The sequence below is a fragment of the Panthera uncia genome, chromosome D1, assembly GCF_023721935.1.
Source record: "Panthera uncia isolate 11264 chromosome D1, Puncia_PCG_1.0, whole genome shotgun sequence".
Taxonomy (NCBI): domain Eukaryota; kingdom Metazoa; phylum Chordata; class Mammalia; order Carnivora; family Felidae; genus Panthera; species Panthera uncia.
Genome location: NC_064808.1, coordinates 90247121 through 90270064, shown reverse-complemented (window position 1 = coordinate 90270064; position 22944 = coordinate 90247121). Strand labels below are relative to the sequence as shown.

The 22944-nt window shown below is 37.6% G+C and overlaps 1 protein-coding gene across 1 annotated transcript; it reads right to left on the bottom strand.

The window, feature by feature from the left end:
* Nucleotides 1-7825: 7825 nt before the first annotated feature.
* On the bottom strand, nucleotides 7826-8875 carry LOC125928600 (olfactory receptor 8B12-like). Its single transcript, XM_049639342.1, has one exon. It carries the CDS (start codon nucleotides 8756-8758, stop codon nucleotides 7826-7828), a length of 933 nt encoding a protein of 310 aa, XP_049495299.1. The 5' UTR covers nucleotides 8759-8875.
* Between the last annotated feature and the right edge of the window lie 14069 nt (nucleotides 8876-22944).

Below are 22944 nucleotides of genomic sequence, written 5' to 3'. Positions count from 1 at the left end.
GGACTATAAAACAGTAAGGCGAAAAAGTAAAATTCTAGATGGATTCTGCCCTCAAAGTATATCAGAGACCTCTTGAAATATGTACCTCTCCTGAAATAAACTAAAATTTGGACAATGAAAAAAAAATGGAATTATTACAACCAATCCCTCAGAAATACAAGCAATTATCAGGGAATACTACCTAAAATTATATGCCAAAAAACCGGACAACCTGGAAGAAATGGACAAATTCCTAAGCACCTACACACGTCCAAAACTCAAACAGGAAGAAATAGAAAACTTGAACAGACCCATAACCAGAAAAGAAATTGAATCAGTTATCAAAAATCTCCCAACAAATAGAGTCCAGGACCAGATGGCTTCCCTGAGGAATTCTACCAGATATTTAGAGCAGAGATAATACCTATCCTTCTCAAGCTGTTCCAAAAAATAGAAAAGGAAGGAAAACTTCCAGACTCATTCTATGAAGCCAGCATTACTTTGATTCCTAAACCAGACAGAGACACAGCAAAAAACAAGAACTGCAGGCCAATATCCCTGATGAATATGGATGCAAAAATTCTCAATAAGATACTAGCAAATCAGATTCAACAGCATATAAAAAGAATTATTCGTTATGATCAAGTGGGATTCATTCCTAGGCTGCATGGCTGGTTCAACATTTGCAAATCAATCAATGTGATACATCACATTAATAAAAGAAAAGAAAGAACCATATGATCCTGTCAATTGATGCAGAAAAAGCATTTGACAGAATTCAGCATCCATTCTTAATAAAAACCCTCAAGAAAGTCGGGATAGAAGGAACATACTTAAACATCATAAAAGCCATTAATGAAAAGCCCACAGCTAATATCATCCTCAATGGGGAAAAACTGAGAGCTTTCTCCCTGAGATCAGGAACATGAAAGGGATGTCCATTCTCACCGCTGTTGTTTAACAGCATGTTGGAAGTGCTAGCATCAGCACTCAGACAACAAAAGGAAATCAAAGGCATCAGAATTGGCAAAGATGAAGTCAAACTTTCACTTTCTGCAGATGACATGATATTATACATGGAAAACCTGAAAGACTCCACCAAAAGTCTGCTAGAACTGATACATGAATTCAGCAAAGTTGCAGGATACAAATCAATGTACAGAAATCGGTTGCATTCTTATACACTAACAATGGAGCAACAGAAAGACAAATAAAGAAACTGATCCCATTGACAACTGCACCAAGAAGCATAAAATACCTAGGAATAAACCTAACCAAAGATGTAAAAGATCTGTGTGCTGAAAACTATAGAAAGCTTATGAAGGAAATTGATGAAGATATAAAGAAATGGAAAAACATACCATGCTCATGGATTGGAAGAATAAATATTGTTAAAATGTCAATACTACCCAAAGCTATCTACACATTCAATGCAATCCCAATCAAAATTGCACCAGGATTCTTCTCAAAGCTAGAACAAGCAATCCTAAAATTTGTATGGAACCACAAAAGACCCCAAATAGCCAAAGTAATATTGAAGAAGATGACCAAAGCGGGAGGCATCACAATCCCAGACTTTAGCCTCTACTACAAATCTGTAATCATCCAGACAGCATGGTATTGGCACAAAAACAGACACATGGACCCATGGAATAGAATAGAGACTCCAGAATTAGGCCACAAAAGTATGGCCAACTAATCTTTGATAAAGCAGGAAAGAATATCCAATGGAAAAAAAGACAGTCTCTTTAACAACTGGTGCTGGGAGAACTGGACAGCAACATGCAGAAGAATGAAACTAGACCACTTTCTTACACCATTCACAAAAATAAACTCAAAATGGATAAAGGACCTGAATATGAGACAGGAAAACATCAAAACCCTAGAGGAGAAAGCAGGGAAAAACCTCTCTGACCTCAGCCACAGCAGTTTCTTACTTGACACATCTCCAAAGGCAAGGGAATTAAAAGCAAAAATGAACTATTGGGATCTCATGAAGACAAAAAGCTTCTGCACAGCAAAGGAAACAATCAACAAAACTAAAAGGCAACCAACGGAATGGGAAAAGATATTTGGCATATCGGACAAAGGGCTACTATCCAAAATCTATAAAGAAGTCACCAAACTCCACACCCCAAAAACAAGTAATCCAGTGAAGAAATGGGCAGAAAACATGAATAGACACTTCTCTAAAGAAGACATCCAGATGGCCAACAGGCACATGAAGAGTTGCTCAACGTTGCTCCTCCTCAGGGAAATACAAATCAAAGCCACACTCAGATACCACTACCACCTCACGCCAGTCAGAGTGGCTCAAATGAACAAATCAGGAGACTATAGATGCTGGCAAGGATGTGGAGAAACAGGAACCCTCTTGCACTGTTGGTGGGAATGCAAACTGGTGCAGCCGCTCTGGAAAACAGTGTGGAGGTTCCTCAAAAAATTAAAACTAGATCTACTCTATGACCCAGCAATAGCACTGCTAGCAATTTACCCAAGGGATACAGGAGTGCTGGTGCATAGGGGCAATTTTACCCCAATGTTTATAGCAGCACTCTCGACAATAGCCAAATTATGGAAAGAGCCTACATGTCCATCAACTGATGAATGGATAAAGAAATTGTGGTTTATATACACAATGGAGTACTACGTGGCAATGAGAAAGAATGAAATATGGCCTTTTGTAGCAACGTGGATGGAACTGGAGAGTGTAATGCTAAGTGAAATAAGTCATACAGAGAAAGACAGATACCATATGTTTTCACTCTTATGTGGATCCTGAGAAACTTAACAGAAGACCATGGGTGAGGGGAAGGAGAAAAAAAAGTTAGAGAGGGAGGGAGCCAAAGCATAAGAAACTTTTAAAAACTGAGAACAATCTTAGGGTTGGTGGGGGTATGAGGGTGGGGAGGGTGGGTGATGGGTATTGAGGAGGGCACCTGTTGGGATGACCACTGGGTGATGTATGGAAACCAATTTGACAATAAATTTCATATTAAAAAAATAAAATAAAATAAAAAATAATAAAAAAATAAAAAATAAAGAAGAGTTAATACCTATTTTGTTAAACTATTCCAAAAAATAGGAGAGTAAGGGAAACTTCCAAATTCCTGATTCAATGAGGCCAACATACTCTCATACCAACAACAGATAAAGATACCACTAAAAAAGAGAGTTACAGGCCAATATCCCTGATAAACATAGATGCAAAAACTCTCAATAAAATAATAGCAAACCAAATTCAATCATACATTTTAAAAAATTCACCATGATCAAGTGGGATTTATCCCTATGTTGCAAAGGTGGTTTACTATTCACAAATCAATCAATGTGATACATCACATCAAAAGAGAAAGAGTAAGAACCATAAGATCATTATAGTAGATGCAAAAAAACAAAAAAACAAAAAAACATTTGACAAAGTTCAACATCCATTCCTGACAAAACCTTCAACCAAATGGGTTTATGGTGTATGAACATACCTCAACATAATAAAGGCCATCTATGTAAATGGCCCACAGCTAATATCATCTTTAATGGAGGAAAACTGAAATCTTTACTCCTAAAGTCAGAAACACAACAGAGATGTCCACTGACACCATTTTTATTCAACTTAGTACTGAAAGTCCTAGCCACAGCAATCAGACAACAAAAAGAAATAAAAGGACTCCAAATTGTTAAGGAAAAAGTAAAACTTCCACTATTTGCAGATGACATAATACAGTATGTAGAAAACACCTAAGCCTCCTCCAAAGAAGACTGTTAGCACTGATAAATTCAGTACAGTCGCATGATACAACATCAAAGTAATGAAATCTGTTGCATTTCTATACACCAATAACCAAGCAGCAGAAAGAGAAATCAAGGAATTGACCCCATTTATAAGTGCACCAAAAAACACAAGATACCTAGGAATAAGTCTAACCAAAGAGGTAAAAGATCTGTACTCTGAAAACTATAGAACACTTGTGAAAGAAATCCAAGACAACACAAAGAAATGGAAAGACATTCCATACTCATGGATTGAGGAACAAATATTGTTAAAATGTCTATATTACCCACAGCAATCTACACCTTTAATGCAATCTCCATCAAAATTCAAACAGCATTTTTCACAGAACTAAAAGAAACAATCTTAAAATATGTATGGAACCACAAAAGATCCTGAATAGCCAAAGCAATATTGAAAAAGAAAAGTGAACCTGGAGGCATCACAATTCTGGACTTCAAGTTATATTACAAAACTATAGTAAACAAAACAGTATGGTACTGGCACAAAAGTAGACATATATGTCAATGGAACAGGATAGAAAATCCAGAAATAAACCCACAATTATAAGGTCAATTCATCATTGGCAAAGTAGTAATGAATATCCAATGAGAATAAGACAGTCTTTTCAACCAATGATATGGGGAAAACTGGATGGCAACATTCACTGAAATAGACTAAAATAAAATGATGGAAGTAAAATAGAATTTGAAAAAATTTACACAAAAGTAAAAAATATAGTAAAAAAATTAAAAATATTTTAATAAAAATTGAAAATAAAAATGATTTTTTTCCTCTTTCTGCTGAATTCTGTGGTTCAGGTTGTGCAGATTGTTGTACTAATCTTCGGATGAGTTTTCTAGGTGTGCAAGATGGTTTAGTGTTGGTCTGGCTGTATTTCATTGATGCGAGACACACAAAAAACTTCCATGCTGTTCCGCCATCTTGGCTCCCTCTTCACAACATGCCATTGTTTTTAAAATTGCTGTTCTTGCACTCTCAATAATAGCCAAATTGTGGAAAAAGCCTAAATTTCCATCAACTGATGAATGGGTAAAGAAATTGTGGTTTATATACACAATGGAGTACTACGTGGCAATGAGAAAGCATGAAATATGGCCCTTTGTAGCAATGTGGATGGAACTGGAGAGTGTGATGCTAAGTGAAATAAGCCATACAGAGAAAGACAGATACCATATGTTTTCATTCTTATGTGGATCCTGAGAAACTTAACATAAACCCATGGGGGAGGAGAAGGGAAAAAAAATGAAGTTAGAGTGGGAGAGAGCCAAAGCATAAGAGACTCTTAAAAACTGAGAACAAACTGAGGGTTGATGGGGGGGGTGGGAGGGAGGGAAGGGTAGATGATGGGCATTGAAGAGGGCATCTTTTGCGATGAGCACTGGGTGTTGTATGGAAACCAATTTGAAAATAAATTTCATATATTAAAAATAATAAAATAAATAAAATAATAAAATAAAATAATAAAATAAAATAATAAAATAAAATAAATAAAATATAAAATAAAATAAAATAAAATAAAATAAAATAAAATAAATAGCTGTTCTTGGGGCGCCTGGGTGGCTCAGTTGGTCAAGCCTCCGACTTCAGCTCAGGTCATGATCTCGCAGTTTTTGAGTTCAAGCCCTGCATTGGGCTCTGTGCTGATAGCTCAGAGCCTGGAGCCTGCTTCATTCTGTATCTCCCTCTCCCTTTGCCCCTCCCCTTCTCATGTTCTGGTTCTCTCTGTCTTTCAATAATGAATAAAACGTTAAAAAAAAATGCTGTTCTTGATGTGACGGTGTCCTTGTCTTCTCGAGGCTGAAAATAAAATTAACCTTTCTGGAGGAAGGGAAATGCTCGCAGTAAGATCTGGATGGCAACATTCAAAAGAATGAAACTAGACCACTTTCTTACACCATAAAAAGAGAGAGAGGGAGAAAGAATTCAAAATGTATGAAAGAACTAAATGTGAGATCTAAAACCACCAAAATCCTAGAAGAGAACACAGACAGTAACTTCTTTGACATTGACAGTAGCAACTTCTTTTTAGATATGTCTCCTGAGGCAAGGGAAACAAAAGCAAAAATAAACTATTGGGACTACATCAAAATAAAGAGCTTCTGCACAGGAAAGGAAACAACCAGCAAAACTAAAAGGCAACCTATGAAATGGGAGAAGACACTTGCAAATGACATCTAATAATGGAGTCGTAACCAAAATATATAAAGAGAGGCATCTGGGTGGCTCAGTTGGTTAAGTCTGACTCTTGATTTCAGCTCAGGTCATGATCTCACGGTTCATGAGATCGATCCCCACTTCTGGCTGTGTTGACAGCACAGAGCCTGCTTGGAATTCTCTCTCACTGGCCTTCCCCTGCTCACACTTTATCTCTCTCTCTACATAAATAATTTATCAAATTCAACACCCAAAAAACAAATAGTTCAACTACAAAATGGACAGAAGACATGAACAGACAGTTCTCCAAAGAGGACATACAGATGGCCAGCAGACACAAAAATGCTCATCATCACTTCTCATTAGGGAAATGCAATGAGAGCGGTGCCTGAGTGGCTCAGTCGCTTGAGTGTCTGACTCTTGATTTTGGCTCAGGTCATGATCTTGTGAGATTGAACACCACATCGGACACTGCACTGAGAGTGCAGAACCTGCTTGGGATTTTCTCTCTGCCCCTCCCCCTCTGCCCCTCTGTATCCTCTCTCTTTCTCTTTCAAAATAAACTTTAAAAAATACAGTGAGATATCACCTCACACCTTTCAGAATGGTTAAAATCAACAACACAACAAACAACAGGTGTTGGCAAGGATGCAGAGAAAGGGGAACACTCTTAGGCTATTGGTGGAAATGCAAACTGGTGCAGCCACTCTGGGAAACAGTATGGCTGTTTGAGGTCCCTCAAAAAGTCAAAAATAGAACTACCTTATGATACAGCAATTGCACTACTAGGTATTTATCCAAAGAATACAAGAACACTAATTCAAAGGGATACATGTATCCTAAGTGTTTATAGCAGCATTGTTTGCATTAGGCCAAGTGTCCATCAATTGATGAATGGATAAAGAAGATGTGGTATACACACACACACACACACACACACACACACACACACACAAGGGAATACTATTTAGCCATAAAAAGAATGAAATGTTGCCATTTGCCATGACAATGATGGAGCTAGAGAATATAATGCTAAGTGAAATAAGTCAGTCAGAAAAAGACAAATACCATATGATTTCACTCATATGTGGAATTTAAGAAACAAAACAAACAAGCAAAGGGGAAAAATAAGAGAAAGAGTGACAAGGCAAGAGACAGACTCTTAACTGTAGAGAACAAAGTGATGGTTACCCGGGGGGGGGGGGGGGGGGATGAGTTAAATAGGTGATGGGGATTAAGGAGTACACTTGCCATAATGAACACAGGGTGATGTATGAACTGTTGAATGACTATATTGTACACTGGAAACTAATATAACACTGTGTGTTAATTAAGTGGAATTAAAATAATAACTTTTAAAAAAGGAAAATATGGAATATCAACAAGTTATTTCTAAAACATTATTTATTGAGAAGTGACATTAAATTACTATATAGAATCAGTTTATACTATGCTAAAATATCATACTTTCAAAATGAAATCTGTAAGACAGGCAATAAAGAAAAAAAAATAGCAGAAAGGAAAGGAAAACAAAGTAGATTAGAATTCAAGAGCCTGGATTCCAGTCCCACTTATGGGAACCACTTAGTTGTATGGCCTTGGAAAACATATATAAAATGTCTAAGTCTCCAATGTCTGTTAAATAAGCTCAGAAAAAATGGTTTATAAGCCCCATTTCAGATTAAATGATTTGTGATTGTAGAAAAATGCATAAAAGAATCGTGGAATAGTCAACATGGGTCACGGGATACAGAAAATAGATATGTAGTAAACATCCATGAAACGTAAAGACTTAAAATTCTCTTTTTTACAGAAGAGAAAAAACTAGAACTTGGATCTTTCTTGGAAAACACACACACCAATAAACAAAGCATTGTATCTTCTTCAAATGCTACTTTTTCAAGAAGATATTTTTCTTTCCAAGGTTTTCCTCAGGGAAACTTTGACATCCTTGTTCCTCAAACTGTAGATCAGTGGGTTTAACATGGGCACCACAATGGTATAGAACAGAGAGGACACTTTCCCTTGGTCAAGGGGCAAAATAGAAGGTGGTTTGAGATACATGAAAGCCCCGGAACCAAAGAAAAGAGAAACCACAATTATATGAGAGCTACATGTACTGAAAGCTTTGGACCTGCCCTCAGTGGAGTGAATGTGCAGAATGCTGGACAGAATCAGAGCATAAGAGATGAAGATGGTGATAATGGGCATTCCAATGTCAATGGCCACAAGGATGAAGACCACCAGTTCATTTACATAAGTGCTGTTGCAGGACAGCTTGAGGAGAGGAAGGATGTCACACATGAAATGATTGAGAAGGTTGTCAGCACAGAAGGTCAGACTTGCTATGCTTCCCATATGGACCATAGCCCCTGAAAGCCCCATCACGTAGACACCCAACAAAAGGAATAGACAGACCTGAGGAGACATGGTGACCATGTACACCAATGGTTTACAGATGGCCACATAGCGGTCATATGCCATCACTGACAGGAGGAAGGACTCAGAAATGACAAAGAAGCAGAAGAAAAAGAGTTGAGTCATACACTCTGCATGCAAGATGATGTTCTTCTTTGAGACAAAACTCTTCAGCATTTTGGGGGTGATGGTAGTGGAGTAGCAGAAATCTATTAAGGAGAGGTTGAAGAGGAAAAAGTACATGGGGGTGTGTAGGCAAGAATTCAACCAAATCAGGGCTATCAAGGCCAGGTTTCCCAGCACAGTGACCAGGTAGAAACCTAGAAACAGGAAGAAGAGAGGGATATGGAGTTCCAGCTGGTCTGTTAAACCTGTAAGGATAAACTCTGTCACAGAAGAGTTCTTAGCTGCCATTTTCCTCTTGGGGATGAGTGGAGCAAGGACAATCTGGAGAAAAGAAAAGAGAACCAGTTAGACAGAAAGAAATACCACCACTCACCCAGGATCCATCCCCCATTCTGAAGAACGGAATCCACAGAGAGATTTGAACGTTAAGACAGATGGTAGGAAGGCTTTTACTGTTTGTTATGGATCTGTCCTACAGCCCAAGTGACTTTATCTTCCAGAGAGAACAGTTAGAGTCTAAACTTTGCCTCCAGAGAGAAAACAGTAATTTATTCATATCCCAATTCATTAAAAAATAAGACAGATGTCTTTTAGATCTTTAAGTTAGTCCATTTTCTATGTCCTTCTATCTCCTGCCTGTGCTTCCTTTGCTAAACCCTGGGCCTCTTCCCTGAAGAGAGTCCTGTCAAAAGACACTGCGACCCCTCGAACCCCCACCACTGGGTCACTGCTGTCAAATCAAGAAGGTGAGGCCACATTTTTACAATCTCTCCTAGCTCAAGTGGGTTTAGGTTTCATGATAATTTTTTAAAGCTAGCACCTACTTAAGTGGTTCCTATGAGGTGCTAGACACTAAGAGCTGTATGACAATATTATTATCCCTATTTTGCAGATGAGACAACAAAGTCCTCAAAATACTGGGGTTCGGCCAGAAGGTGGACTTTAGCAGTCTGACTCTCAGGTGTACCCTCATAACCACTATGTTACATGACTGACAGGGTTAGGAAGTCACTCACCTTCCTTCAGTTTAGAGCTGTAATGCTATACTCTATTGTTTCTTGTCCACAATTGTCCTGCGATAGAAAATTACCATAATGAATAGAAAATGGTAGGTTGAGCTAAGAGCCCTCCCCTTCCAATCTGATCTAAAGGATCAGAAACCCTAATTTATCTTGTAGCCATTTCTACACTGAAGAACATGATTTCCAATTGTTAATTTGGAAGCTATAACTATAAGGAAGGAGATGCGCCTTTTCCAGACCAGAGAATAACAGGAAATAAGTTTTATTCAGATTACAGATCTCAGTGGCCTAATTATTAAGACAAAGACTCCCTCAAAACCATTTCCTCAGAGATTATTTTCCCAAAGGAATAAGAAGTGTTTATTTATACCCTTAATATTGGTTGATTTGGCTTTTAGAGACAATTATTTCCACAGACATTTATCCAGTACTATTAAAAGAAAATTCATTGTGGAAAAAAGTTATCATCATTACTATTTTTGAATGCCCAGTAATATACCTGACACTGAACCCTTCTACTGACTTCTGGCTGCCAATATCCAATACAAATACGGAATCCAGGCACCTATTTTGTAACCACTAGCCTAAACTTCCTCCTGACGAGAGCTACTGAAATCCATGAAGCTAAGGTCCTCATTTTCTTGGATCTGGCAAACTCTTGGAAAGAAACAAGTAAATATGCTACGACTTTAATAAAAAGAAGTGCTTAGAATTTGGAAAGATTAACACAAAAGGCTATCATAAATTAGGGTAGAACATTCAGTCATTTCTTCATATTCTGATTCATTCTAGGAATGAATTGCAGTATGTCTAGCTCAAACAGGAAGGTAGATTTCTCTGATCCCCTTACTCTGTCTTCCCATGGAATATAAGATTAATTGTAACAAAATAATTTCTATCAGGTAAATGCTCCTAACCTCTGCCAAGAACAGCCTTTTCCTAAGTTACTAACTGGTCAAAAGTGCCTTTGACTATCCCTGCCTTCCACCCACTTTTCTTGAAGCGCTATTGGCTTTCTAGCTTCTTGGTGCTCTCAAATTGAATCCTACAGGCTAAGATTCTCAACATAGGCAAACATGCAAATTTGTTCTTCCTCTTTAGTTTGCTTTTGTCTTTTTCTGTCTTCTACTCTCCACACAAGCTTCTACCTTGACAAAAGTTGTCTATCATTTGACTTGATCTCTCAGAGCTCTAGGTACCATTCTTTAATAGCAAGCATACACACTAACAGGATTTTAGACCTGAAGACACTTGGGAAATTATCAATTCAGTATTTCCCGAATGTGGATGAACACCACAATTACCTGGGGTGTTTATTAGAAAGAAATTCTGGGCTCGCCACCCAGACCTTCTGAATCAGAATCTGTATGGGTATGAGTATAGTAATTATATTTTTTAATCTTTCCAGGTTATTACAAATCAGCAATTTATGGATGGACAAAGCCAATATTTACCCCCATCTTATATACAGTGACACTAAGGAGATCCCGAGAAGTAAAGCCATTTGCCCAAGGTCACAGATCTAATTTAAGTCTCCAGGTTTCCAGTCTCTCCTGGTCCTTGGGGTCTATATGACCTCCTGCTGGGCTGGAATGCAGAAAACAAGTCCTTTAAAAGTAAGCTATCAGACTTCAGATTTTAGATGTAAAGTAGTAGCTAATATCACACTACCACCCTCTAACCATAAACAAGTATATGACTGGAAAAAATATATAAAGCATCTATTTGAAAGCTTTGAGAAGCAGACAGCTCAGGGAGGAAATTCTTAAAAGGCAAGAAAATGAACTACCATTTTCACCCTTTCTCTCTAAGGGCAGTTTCCAAATCAAACCTAGTGAAATGGAGCCCAAGCGAACAGCAGCAGCCTCTACTAGTGGAATAAAGATCAGTGTTCAGGGATGCTAGGACAGCTGGAATCTGTGGGGCAAGACACGAAGAGGAAAAAGCCAAAGAAAAGGACCCTGAGGCATATGCATAGAGGACTCCCTTGAGTTCTTAGCTGAATTCTAAATTTTGTATGTTCATGGCAAGACTCTATATGTCTAGGACACAGCAGCTCTTGGAAGACTAGGACCTGAAGAGATGTCACAGAGGATCCACAGCACTGGGGAGCTGTTAGGATTCTGGCCTAGTGAGAGTGGAGACGCTTTGATGAACAAAGCAGACGTTAAGATGACAGCTCTGAAATCCATACCCTAAGAATAAGGACTAGGCCATCAGGTTAAGGGCAAAGCTGAACTAGACCTATCATAAAAAAGGCTAAATCCAAGTCTCAGCAGGATCAGGGTGATCTACTAGGAACTGCATCCCAGAACAAAAGGCAACAATCTATAGAGAAGAGTAACATAATCCCCTGTCTCTAGAATATATTCATAATTCCAGCATAATAAAACAAAAAAAAATCACTAGAAATACAAAAAAGCAATAAAATATGACCCAACACCATTTGTTGAAAAGACTTGTCTTTTTTTTCCATTGGATATTCTCTCCTGGTTTGTCGAAGATGAGTTGACCATATAGTTGTGGGTCCATTTCTGGGTTTTCTACTCTGTTCTATTGATCTATGTGTGTGTTTTTGTGCCAGTACCATACTGTCTTAATGACTACAGCTTTGTAACATAGCTTGAAGTCTGGAATCTTGATGCCTCCAACTTTGCTTTTCTTTTTCAGGATTGCTTTGGCTATTTAAGGTATTTTGTGATTGCACACAAATTTTAGAATTATTTGTTCTAGCTCTGTGAAAAATGCTGATGTTGTTTTGATAGTGATTGCATTGAATGTGTAGATTGCTTTGGGTAGTATACACGTTTTAACAATGTTTATTCTTCCAATCCATGAGCACAGGAATGTTTCCTTTTTCTCCATTTCTTTGTGTCCTCTTCAATTTCTTTCATAAGTGTTCTATAGTTTTCAGAATACAGATCTTTTACCTCTTTGGTTAGGCTTATTCCTAGGAATCTTATGGGTTTGGGTGCAACATTAAATGGGATTGATTCCTTGATTTCTCTTCCTGCTGCTTCATTATCAGTGTGTAGAAATGCAACAGATTACTGTACACTAATTTTACATCCTGAGACTTTGCTGGATTCATGTATTAGTTCTAGCACGGTGAAGTCTTTCAGGTTTTTTACATAGCGTTTCACGTCGTCTGCAAATAGTGAAAGTTTAACTTCCTCATTGCTGATTTGGATGCCTTTTATTTCTTTTTGTTCTCTGATTGCTGAGGCTAAGACTTCCAGTTCTATGTCAAATAGTAATGGTGAGAGTGGACATCCCTGTCTTCTTCCTGAACATAGAGGAAAACCTCTCAGTTTTTCTCCATTGAGGATGGTATTAGGTATGGGTCTTTAGTATATGGCCTTTATGATGTTGAGGTACGTTCCATCTATCCCTACCTTGTTGAGCTCTTTTATGGAGAATGGATGCTGTATTTTGTCAAATGCCTTTTCTGATCTATTGAGTGTATCATATGGTTCTTATCCTTTCTTTTATTAATGTGGTGTATCATGTTGATTGGTGAATATTGTAGCACTGCTGCAGCCCAGGAATAAATAAATCCCACTTGATCGTGGTAAATAATTCTTTTAATGTACTGTTGGATTCAATTTGCTAGTATTTTGTGGAGAATTGACTTTTTAAAATAATAGATGAAATAATCATATTGTTTTTATCCTTTCTTTTGTTGATGTGATGTACCACATTGTTTGATTTACAAATATTGGACCACCCCTTGCATCCCTGAAATAAATCCCATTTGATTGTGGTGAGTGGTTTTTTCATGTACTGTTGGATTTGGTTTGCTAATATTTTGTTTAGGATTTTTGGATCCATGTTCATCAGAGATACTTGCCTGTATCTAGTATGTAGATACTACATACAGAAAACTGTATGTAGTTTTCTTCTCCTTCTCCTTCCCCTTCCCTTTCCCCTTCCCTCCTCCTCCTCTTCCTCCTCCTCCTTCTTCTTCTTCTTCTTCTTCTTCTTCTTTCTGTAGTATCTCTGTCTGGGTTTGGTATCAGGGTAATGCTGACCTCATAGACTCAATTTGGAAGTCTTCTTTAGTCTTCTACTTTTTTGGCATAGTTTAAGAAGAATAGGTATTAATTCTTAATTGAATGTTTGGTAGAATTCACCTGTGGAGCCATCTGGCCCTGCACTTTTATTTGTTGGAAGGTTTTGATTACTGATTCAATTTTATTGCTACTAATCAGCCTGTTCAAATTTTCTATTTCCTCCTGATTCAGTTTTGGAAGGTTGTATGTTTCTAGAAATTTTCTTCTAAGTTGTCCCACTTGTTGGCGTATACCTTTTCATAATTACCTCTTATAGTCTTTTGTATGTCTGTGGCATCAGTTGTTTTTTCTTTTCCCTCATTTCTGATTTTATTTGTGTCCTCTTTCTCTTTCTTGATGAATCTGGTTAAAGAGTTATCAATTTTTTGTTGATCTTTTCAAAGAACCTGCTCCTGGTTTCATTTATCTTTTCTGTTTTTTTTGTTGTTGTTGTTGTTGTTTTTGGTCTGTAGTGGTAATTTATTTCTACTCTAATGTTTATTATTTCCTTCTTTCTCCTAGCTTTGGGCTTTGTTCCTCTTTTCCTAACTCCTTTAGGTCTAAGTTGGGTTGTGTATTTGAGATTTTTCTTGTGCCTTGGGTAGGCCTATATTACTATAGATGCCCCTCTTAGAACCACTTTTGCTACATCCCAAAGATTTTGGAATGTTGTGTTTTCATTTTCCTTTTTCTTCATGTGTTTTTTTATTTCCTTTTCAGTTTCTTGGTTGACCCATTCATTGGTCGGTAGCATGGTGTTCAGCCTTCATGTATTTGTGTTCTTTCTAGATTTTTTCTTGTGATCAATTTCTAGTTTCACATTGTTTTGGTTGGAAAAGGTGCATGATATGATTTCAATCTTTTTTAATTTACTGAAACTTGTTTTCTGCCCTAACATGTGATATATCCTGAAGGATGTTCCAGGTGTCCTTGAAAAGAATGTGTATTCTGCTGTTTAGGGATGGAATGTTCTGTATTGTTCTATTAGGTCCATCTAGTCTAATGTGTCATTCAAAGCCAATATTCCTTTGTTGATTTTCTGTGGATGATCTATCCACTGGTGGAAGTGAGGTGCTAAAGTTACCTACTGTAATTATATTACTTTAAAAAATTATTTAATATATTTTGTCTAGTTTTTTTAATTGCTTTTGGTAATATGGCCAATCCAATATAAGTTATCTGTCATAGCCAAAACCAGAATTTGTAATTGTTTACCTTCACTTGACTGGCTTTTCATGATTTCCAAAGCCTAAAAGGAAGAGAGAGGGAAAGACCAAGAGAAACAAAAGAAGAATATATTCATAAGAATATATGCCTGGGATATAATAAGCACTCAGTAAATACTATGTACTAATATTTTTAATGCTCTGTGTTCAAGAATACTTTAAGCATACGGAGGTTCCTCAAAAAATTAAAAATAGATCTACCCTATGACCCAGCAATAGCACTGCTGGGAATTTACCCAAGGCATACAGGAGTGCTGATGCATAGAGGCACTTGTACCCCCAATGTTTATAGCAGCACTTTCAACAATAGCCAAATTATGAAAAGGGCCTAAATGTCCATCAACTGACAAATGGATAAAGATATGGTTTATATATATGATGGAATACTACTTGGCAATGAGAAAGATTGAAATCTGGCCATTTGTAGCAACATGGATGGAACTGGAGAGTGTTTTGCCAAGTGAAATAAGTCAGGCAGAGAAAGACAGATACCATATGTTTTCACTCATATGTGGATCCTGAGAAACTTAACAAAAGACCAGGGGGGAGGGGAAGGGGAGGAACGTTACAGAGAGGAAAGGAGGCAAACCATAAGAAACACTTAAATACTGAGAACAAACTGAGGGTGTGGGGGAGACGGGAAAGTGGGTGATGGGCATTGAGGAGGGCACCTGTTGGGATGAGCACTGGGTGTTGTATGGAAACCAATTTGACAATAAATTACATATATATGTGTGTGTGTGTGTGTGTGTGTGTGTGTGTGTATAATACTTGCAGAATATTCAGAACATTAAAGAATGTACTTTTATGAATGTTCCTATTGAGTATGTCATCTTTGACATATACCAAGAATATATTTTTCTCATAGATATATTCAATGAATATACCCTATTTATGTAGTAAATATTCTTCAAGTGATTAGTCTTCTTAATATAAATAATGAAAAAACATGTGAAGAATCGTAGAGAATTTGAGGAAGACTGTGTCATGTTTTTTTTAGTATTCCTGGATACCCCCATAAAAAAAAACAGCACAACTAAACAGCAAAGCTTAGTTCCATTAACAACATCTATGACAAAAATAAGTGATATGTTATCCCCTTTACCTCCAAACACAAGCAGATGGGCACAAACCACCAAGAGGTTAAAATCTGCTTAGTATCAGCATCTGTGCAGGAAGAAACAGAAGGAAGAAACAGGACATCTGACAAACCTGAAACTCCAAAACAACTAATCAGTATTCCAAATAACTCTCAAAAGGCCAGTTTGAAAATAACATGTAAAACTGGAAGGGATTTTTATTCTCCAGTAGTGGATGAATTTTAATTACTCTATAGTAAGATCTGAAGGGGCTTCCACAGTCTGTGCACTATGAACTCTCAAAATAAAGCAACCAAAGCTCCCTGCAGGAATAGGAGTAAAACCCAAATTAAACAGAACAAGGTAAATAAAGACAAAAGAAAGATCTAGATAAAGGTAGAAAGGGGACAGAGCCAGGAGATTTCAGACAGTAAGTCATCATATTTTTTAACACTTCACAAAAGCAACAGAAGAAGGAGTTCTACAGGCATTAAGTTAGAAAAAAAACTAATTTAATATAAAGATGAACAGTAGAAAAGAATCAAGATGAAACTCCATATAAAATTATAAGTAAAAAGAATAATTTTTTTGACAGAAAATGTGGAGCAAACCAGAAAGACTTACTGTATTAGTCTGCTTGGGAAACCATAACAAAATACCACAGAATGGGTCATTTAAGCAATGGAAGTATTTTTTCCCACAGTCTGGAATTCAGGGAGCCTACAAACACGATCTCTGATGAGGACTCTCTTCCTGTATTAGACTGCCCCCTTTCAGTGGGTCCTCACACGGAAGAAAGAATGGGCTCTGGTGCCTCTTCCTTATCTTATGAATGGCACCAGCCCTATCAGATTAGGACCTTTTGGCCTCATGTATTACCCCTACTTTTAGGGCCTTTCTCAGAATACAGTCACATTGAGGGTTAAGGCTTCAACATATGAATGGGCGGGGGGGGGGGGGGGGTAAGGGAACACAGTCCATTGCCCATTACTCTAAGTAAATGAACACTATTACATTATTTCAAAATGAACTAAAACACATACAGGTATGAAAGAACAACAAAAGGCAGAATTAGAAAAGCTTATAAATTAGGCAATTGAACTTGGGAAATTATTAGAAATAAAGGAAAAATAATTTAAGAAATATGACTGATTAGAAGTAACTGAAGAGCAAATGAACACAACAGATAATACCTTAGGAGAAATAGAAGGTGAAAAAGTTGGTGGCAAAAAAAGAGACAGAGAGAAAAGAAATTAAGAGGATTTATGGGAAAGCAACAAATACAGACACCAGCCAAAGAAGATCAAATCTACATAGAGTAGGAGTTCCAAAGGAGAAAACCAAACTGTGGGACAGAACAGAAAATAAAGACTACAATTCATGGGCCTTTTCCTAGTGTCAGGAAAAAGAAGAAGAAGAAGAAGAAAAGGAAGGAGAGGTAGGAGAAGAAGAAGAAGAGGAAGGAGGAGGAGGAGGAGGAGAAGGGGAAGAAGGAGAAGGAGAAGGAGGAGGAGGAGGAGGAGGAGAAAAGATTTGAAGTGACCTGTTGAAAAGAATCATCGCACTTAAGGAAATTCCCAAAAATATTAATATCAAAACATATCCCACTGAAATTATTGGCCATTTTTAAAAATGTCCTACTTCTTTCTGAAAAGACCTAGAAACAATTATCAACCCAGAAGCAATGAGCCTCTCTAGCATCTAATTACTCGTCTTGAAATACATTTTCACCACTAAAAGAAAGCACATTTCCTGGAGAGATGGTTGATTCCTGGACTGAAGAATGAAATGTATGAGATGAGTTCAGAACATCTTGTCATATCTGATAATTCTTTTGTTGTATTCAATTTCTTTCATAAGTGTTCTACAGTTTTCAGAGTACAGAACTTCCACCTGTTTGGTTAGGCTTATTCCTAGGTATCTCATTGTTTGTAAATGGGATCAATTCCTTGATTTCTCTTTCTGCTGGTTCATTATCGGCATATAGAAATGCAACAGATTTCTGTACCTTGATTTTGTATCATGAGACTTTGTTGAATTCATGCATCAGTTTTATCAGTTTTTTTGGTGGAGTCTTTTGGGTGTTCCACATAGAGTATCATATCATCAGGAAAGAGCAAACGTTTGACTTCTTCCTTGACGATTTGCATGCCTTTTATTTCTTTTTGTTGTCCATTTGCTGAGGCTATAACTTCCAGTACAATGTTGAACAACAGTGGTAAGAGTGGACATCACTGTCCTGTTCCTGATCTTAGAGGAAAAGCTCTCAGTTTTTTTTTTCTCCCATTGAGAATGTTATTAGCAATGATTCTTTTGTATATGAACTATATGGTGTTGAGGTATGTTCTTTCTATCCCTACTATCTTGAGGGCTTTTATCAAGAAAGGATGCTGTATTTTGTCAAATGTTTTTTCTGTGTTTTTTGAGACAATCATATGGTTCTTATCCTTTCTTTTATTAATGTGGTGTAACACGTAGATTGATTTGCAGATATTGAACCAGCCCTGCAGCCCGGGAATAAATCCCGCTTGATCATAGTGAATAATTCTTTTAATGTACTGTTGAATTAAATTTCCTAGTATCTTGTTGAGAATTTTTGCATCAATGTTCATCAGGGATATTGGTCTATAATTCTCCTTTTTTCTTGGGATTTTTGTCTGGTTTTGGAATCAAGCTAATGCTGGACTCATAGAATGAGTTTTGAAGTCTTCCATCCCTTTCTATTTTTTGGAACAGTTTAATCCTTCTTTAATGTTTGATAGAATTCCCCTGGGAAGCCATCCAGCCCTGGACTCTTGTTTGTTCAGGGATTTTTGATTACTGAGTCAATTTCTATAGGTTATGGGTCTGCTCAAATTTTCTTTTTCTTCAGGTCATCATCTCATGGTTGTGGAATGGAGCCCAACATTGGGCTCCACCCTGAGCATGGAGCCTTCTTGGGATTCTCTCTCTCCCTCTTTCTCTGCCCCTCCCCTAATCATTCTCTCTCTCTCTCTCCAAAAATGAGTAAATAAAATAAACATTTTAAGCCGCATTGAGTATGCCTAATGAAGAATAATGATGAGTAGTAGCCATAATGGTAGTAACTGAGGATGTTGATGGTAATGAGTGACATGGTGGTGGTGGTGGTGGTGGTAGTGATTATGGGGTGTTTAGCCATACAAATTTGAATGCTTAGACTCCAAGTTTCCCAAGCTGAAAATGACTCCAAATAAAAGGAAAATTAACACACCTGGGAGACAAACCATGATTCCCAGCACAGGCATAAGCCGGACTCTAATTGCTCCTTCAGCAAAGACTCCAGGGCCTGAAATGACTGCATCCCAGGAGGTTCTGCCCATGTGTTGTATAAACAGACCCTCAGTGACCCATTTTTCATAACCCTGCTGTCCTCTTGGACTACATTTAGGAATAGATACAAATCTGGACAGCTCCCTCATTTCTTGATGTTTAGTTCCTAACTATTGGAACCAAGGCATCCCCTAAAATTTCCAGGAGACTGTGTTGTCTTTTTCTCAACACAGGTATTTAATTACAAATTTAAAGCAATTATATGAAAAAAAAAATATTTCTTCAGTGAATTCCTGTTTCTAATTCAGGCTTTATTTCTAAGCATTTGTTTACCTTCATCTCTAAGCGTTTTCTTCTTTATGTGCTGAGTTCTCATAGGCTGCAAGCCCAAGCCTCTTATGGTCCGGTAGAACTAGAGGTAATCATTGTAGTAACTGATATCAAATATATGGATCTTGTTTGCCTATTTCATATCATTAGATGATTATGGGAGTAAAAAATTAAATTTAAATCAGTTCTTTCCAGGATTTTCCAGTCCACACCACACTGAGTGGTATTTACTCTGCACTGCTTTGTAGAACACATTGATTTTTGGTAATGGTGTATTCAAGGTGGATTTTCTATGTTTCTTATTGTTTTAAGAGGTGAAAATTGTGTACAAGGGGAAAAGATAAGATTTTTTAAATCTATTGTTGTTATCTAGAAGAAATTTGTTTTCTCCTTTGTAATAAATGGAAAAAACTTAGCTACTTCTCAGACTAGTTATTGTGAAGTTAAATGCCATACCACCAATAACATAACATGTGAAGTTTACAATGCAAATCTGATTTTTGTGTCTTCACATCCTAAGGATTTAAAGACTCTTATATCTAAGAAAAGGAAATACGGTTAGTGCCAGAGTTATTATTATTATAGGAATCAAATGACACAATGCATTATAAAGTACATTTAATAAGGCGGTTACAAAATGGTTTTTTAATACATTTAAGGGTGCCTGGGTGGCTCAGTCCATTAAGCATCCAACTCTTGATTTCAGTTCATATCATGATCTCAAGGTTCATGAGTGCAAGCCCTGCATCGGGCTCCACACCATCAGCAAGGAGCCTGCTTGGGATTCTCTCTCTCCACTCCTCCTACCCTCTCTCTCTCTCTTTGCCCCTTCTCTGTATCTCTGTATGCACAGGTGTACTCTCTTTCACAGTCTCTCAAAATAAATAACCTTATGTGTGTGTGTGTGTGTGTGTGTGTGTGTGTGTGTATACCCAATGTAAATATATATATGCATAGAAAAATCTAGAAAGATAGTCACTGCCAGTATTAGTCTCTAAATAGTGGGGGAATATGATGTTTATACTTTTCCTTATTTGTATTTCTGATTTTCTACAATGTATATGTATTGCCTTTGTAATTTTTTAAGTGCACCTGAAATTACCAATGAAATCCATCCTGCATCTCCAAAGATTCAATAAATTAAGTTTACTAAATAATAATAAAGTGCTACCTAAAGATAAGCTACAGAAATCAGAAGACGATTTAGTGGAAACAAAACAGATGGTAGTCAGAAGTCCTGGGTTTTAGGCCCAGTTCTGTATCTACTAACTGTATGATTTGAGGTAACATTTACAGTTTGAATTTAATAGAGAATGAAAAAATAATATAACGTTCCTCTTTTTTCATCGGCTATGCACAAGCTAAGCCATCAAGTGTAAAGCACTTTCAACCATGACATTGCTTAGAACTGTAGGGTGTGTGGATGTAAAAGCCTGCACATCTGGGCTAAAGGAAGTGAGCTCATGATCAGGAGAGAAGAGTTTGAGTTCTAAGTCACTGATAATTTTTAGTAAGCTTCAAGAAACTCACTGAGTGTCTGGCACTTCTGTTTTCTCAGTAGGAAAATAGAAACAAAAATCCTACTCGAAACACATTTCTCCTCATACCCCAAATTTGAGGAGTTAATGAGATTGACCTTCAAAGAGCATTATACAAAAGTTAGTAATTATATGAGGAAGTAATAAAAAGAATGAAAATGTAAGGTTTTTAGCCTAAGAGATGTATCTTAGAGATGGGATGGCTATAAGTGTCATATCCAGCAATGATGATCCATGCTTCTTAGGGAAGTGTTGACAATTTGAGTACCTTGCCACTAGGGAAATAATGGGGCCTGGTTTGATATTACAATCTGAACATCATCATTATAATAGCTACTGAGCACTTACTCTGTCCTATATTATGTGCCAATGCCCACCCTGCACCGCAGATCAATTAAATCTGAACATCTGGGGGTGGAGCCCAAGAATCAATACTTTGTAAATACTCCAAGGGATTACAGAACACAGTCAATGTTGAGAACCACTGTCTTACAGCCTCACGTCCAGTGAAAACCTAAGAACAAATTCCAGACACCTAATGACAACTCACTTTTATGGGAACCGAGTGCTTGAAAAAATTTTCTAAATATGCATTATCCCATGTTATTTTTACAACCGACTTGGAAATTGATTTCTTTTTTTTTTTTTTTTGGTTTTTTTAATGTGTATTTATTTTTTAGAGACAGAATGTTAGTGGGGGAGGGGAAGAAAGACAGGGAGACACAGAATCCAAAGCAGGCTCCAGGCTCCAAGCTGTCAGCACAGAGCCCAAGGCAGGGCTCGAACCCATGAATGGGAGATCATGACCTGAGCTGAAGTCCGACACTTAACCTACTGAACCACCCAAGCACCCTGGAAATTGATTTCTTTGTCAACAAAAAGCATCCTGCAAGGATTTCATCAGAAAACAAGCTTCATTGCTGTGCAGTTTGCAAACTGAAGAGACACAGCATTGGGCTACAAACCAAAGTAGCTCCGTCAGGGAAGGATCAGACTTGGGGTTAAATAGGCAAAAAACGGCAAGTTCTGTATCCTCTACAGAGATTGATCAGACTGAGGTCCCAAATTGCAAGTTTCAGGAGCAAAGTGACAAGCAGGATACAGCTCACTATTTCTGATAGTTTCACAATATGACAGCTGCTGGAGAGCATGGCAGGATATGTTGTGAGGATTTCTTGGGGGAGTTTGGGGAGTGTGGGTTTTTTTTTTTTTTTGCAAATTTTGCAGAATTTTCTGCAAACTTGTCATCCCAGGCTGAGACATGGTCATTCTGCCTGATTAAAATTTTAGTTTTTCTCCCTTGACATGAGGGAACTCATCTTGCCTGGCAGCAGTTGCTAATTATTGGGGTCTTTTGTTCTCATTTTCATCTTTCAGATACAGAAATTGACTTGTCACTCAATGATATGGCTGTAACTACCATACTACCCTGACACTGTGTCAATTTGAGAAGGATATCATGCATTCACATTCAGAAACTATCTGGGAATTGCACAGATGACAAGGAAATTTTATTTCTGAAGCATGTCCAAGCACAAAATATGGAGTATGCTGCTTGTTACCTATAGGACAGAGGTTCTCAGACCTGAGCAGGCATCAGCATCATCTGGAGAGAGTGTTCAACCCAGACTGCTAGCCCGAATCCCAGAGTTTCTGATTTGGTAGGTCCCGGGTGGAGGCTGAGAGTCTGCATCTCTAACATGGTGCTGATGCTGCTGGTCCAACAAAGGTACCCTAAGAACCATTGCTGTAGGATATTTGAGAAACATAAAAGTGGTAAAAGCCCCAGATCTTGTCCCCTTTTTCCTCCCAACCTCATGGTCTTTGAAATACCCAGAGCCTGGTCTTTCTCCCAGCCAACAGCCAAAGGAAGGGAGGATTCATCGGGAAAGAGCCCAGGATCGCCCAACTGAACCCAAGTGCTCAAAACCAGCTT

Excerpts from the sequence above, each read along its gene's own strand:
- LOC125928600 (XM_049639342.1), bottom strand. The coding sequence starts at position 8,758 with ATGGCAGCTAAGAACTCTTCTGTGACAGAGTTTATCCTTACAGGTTTA.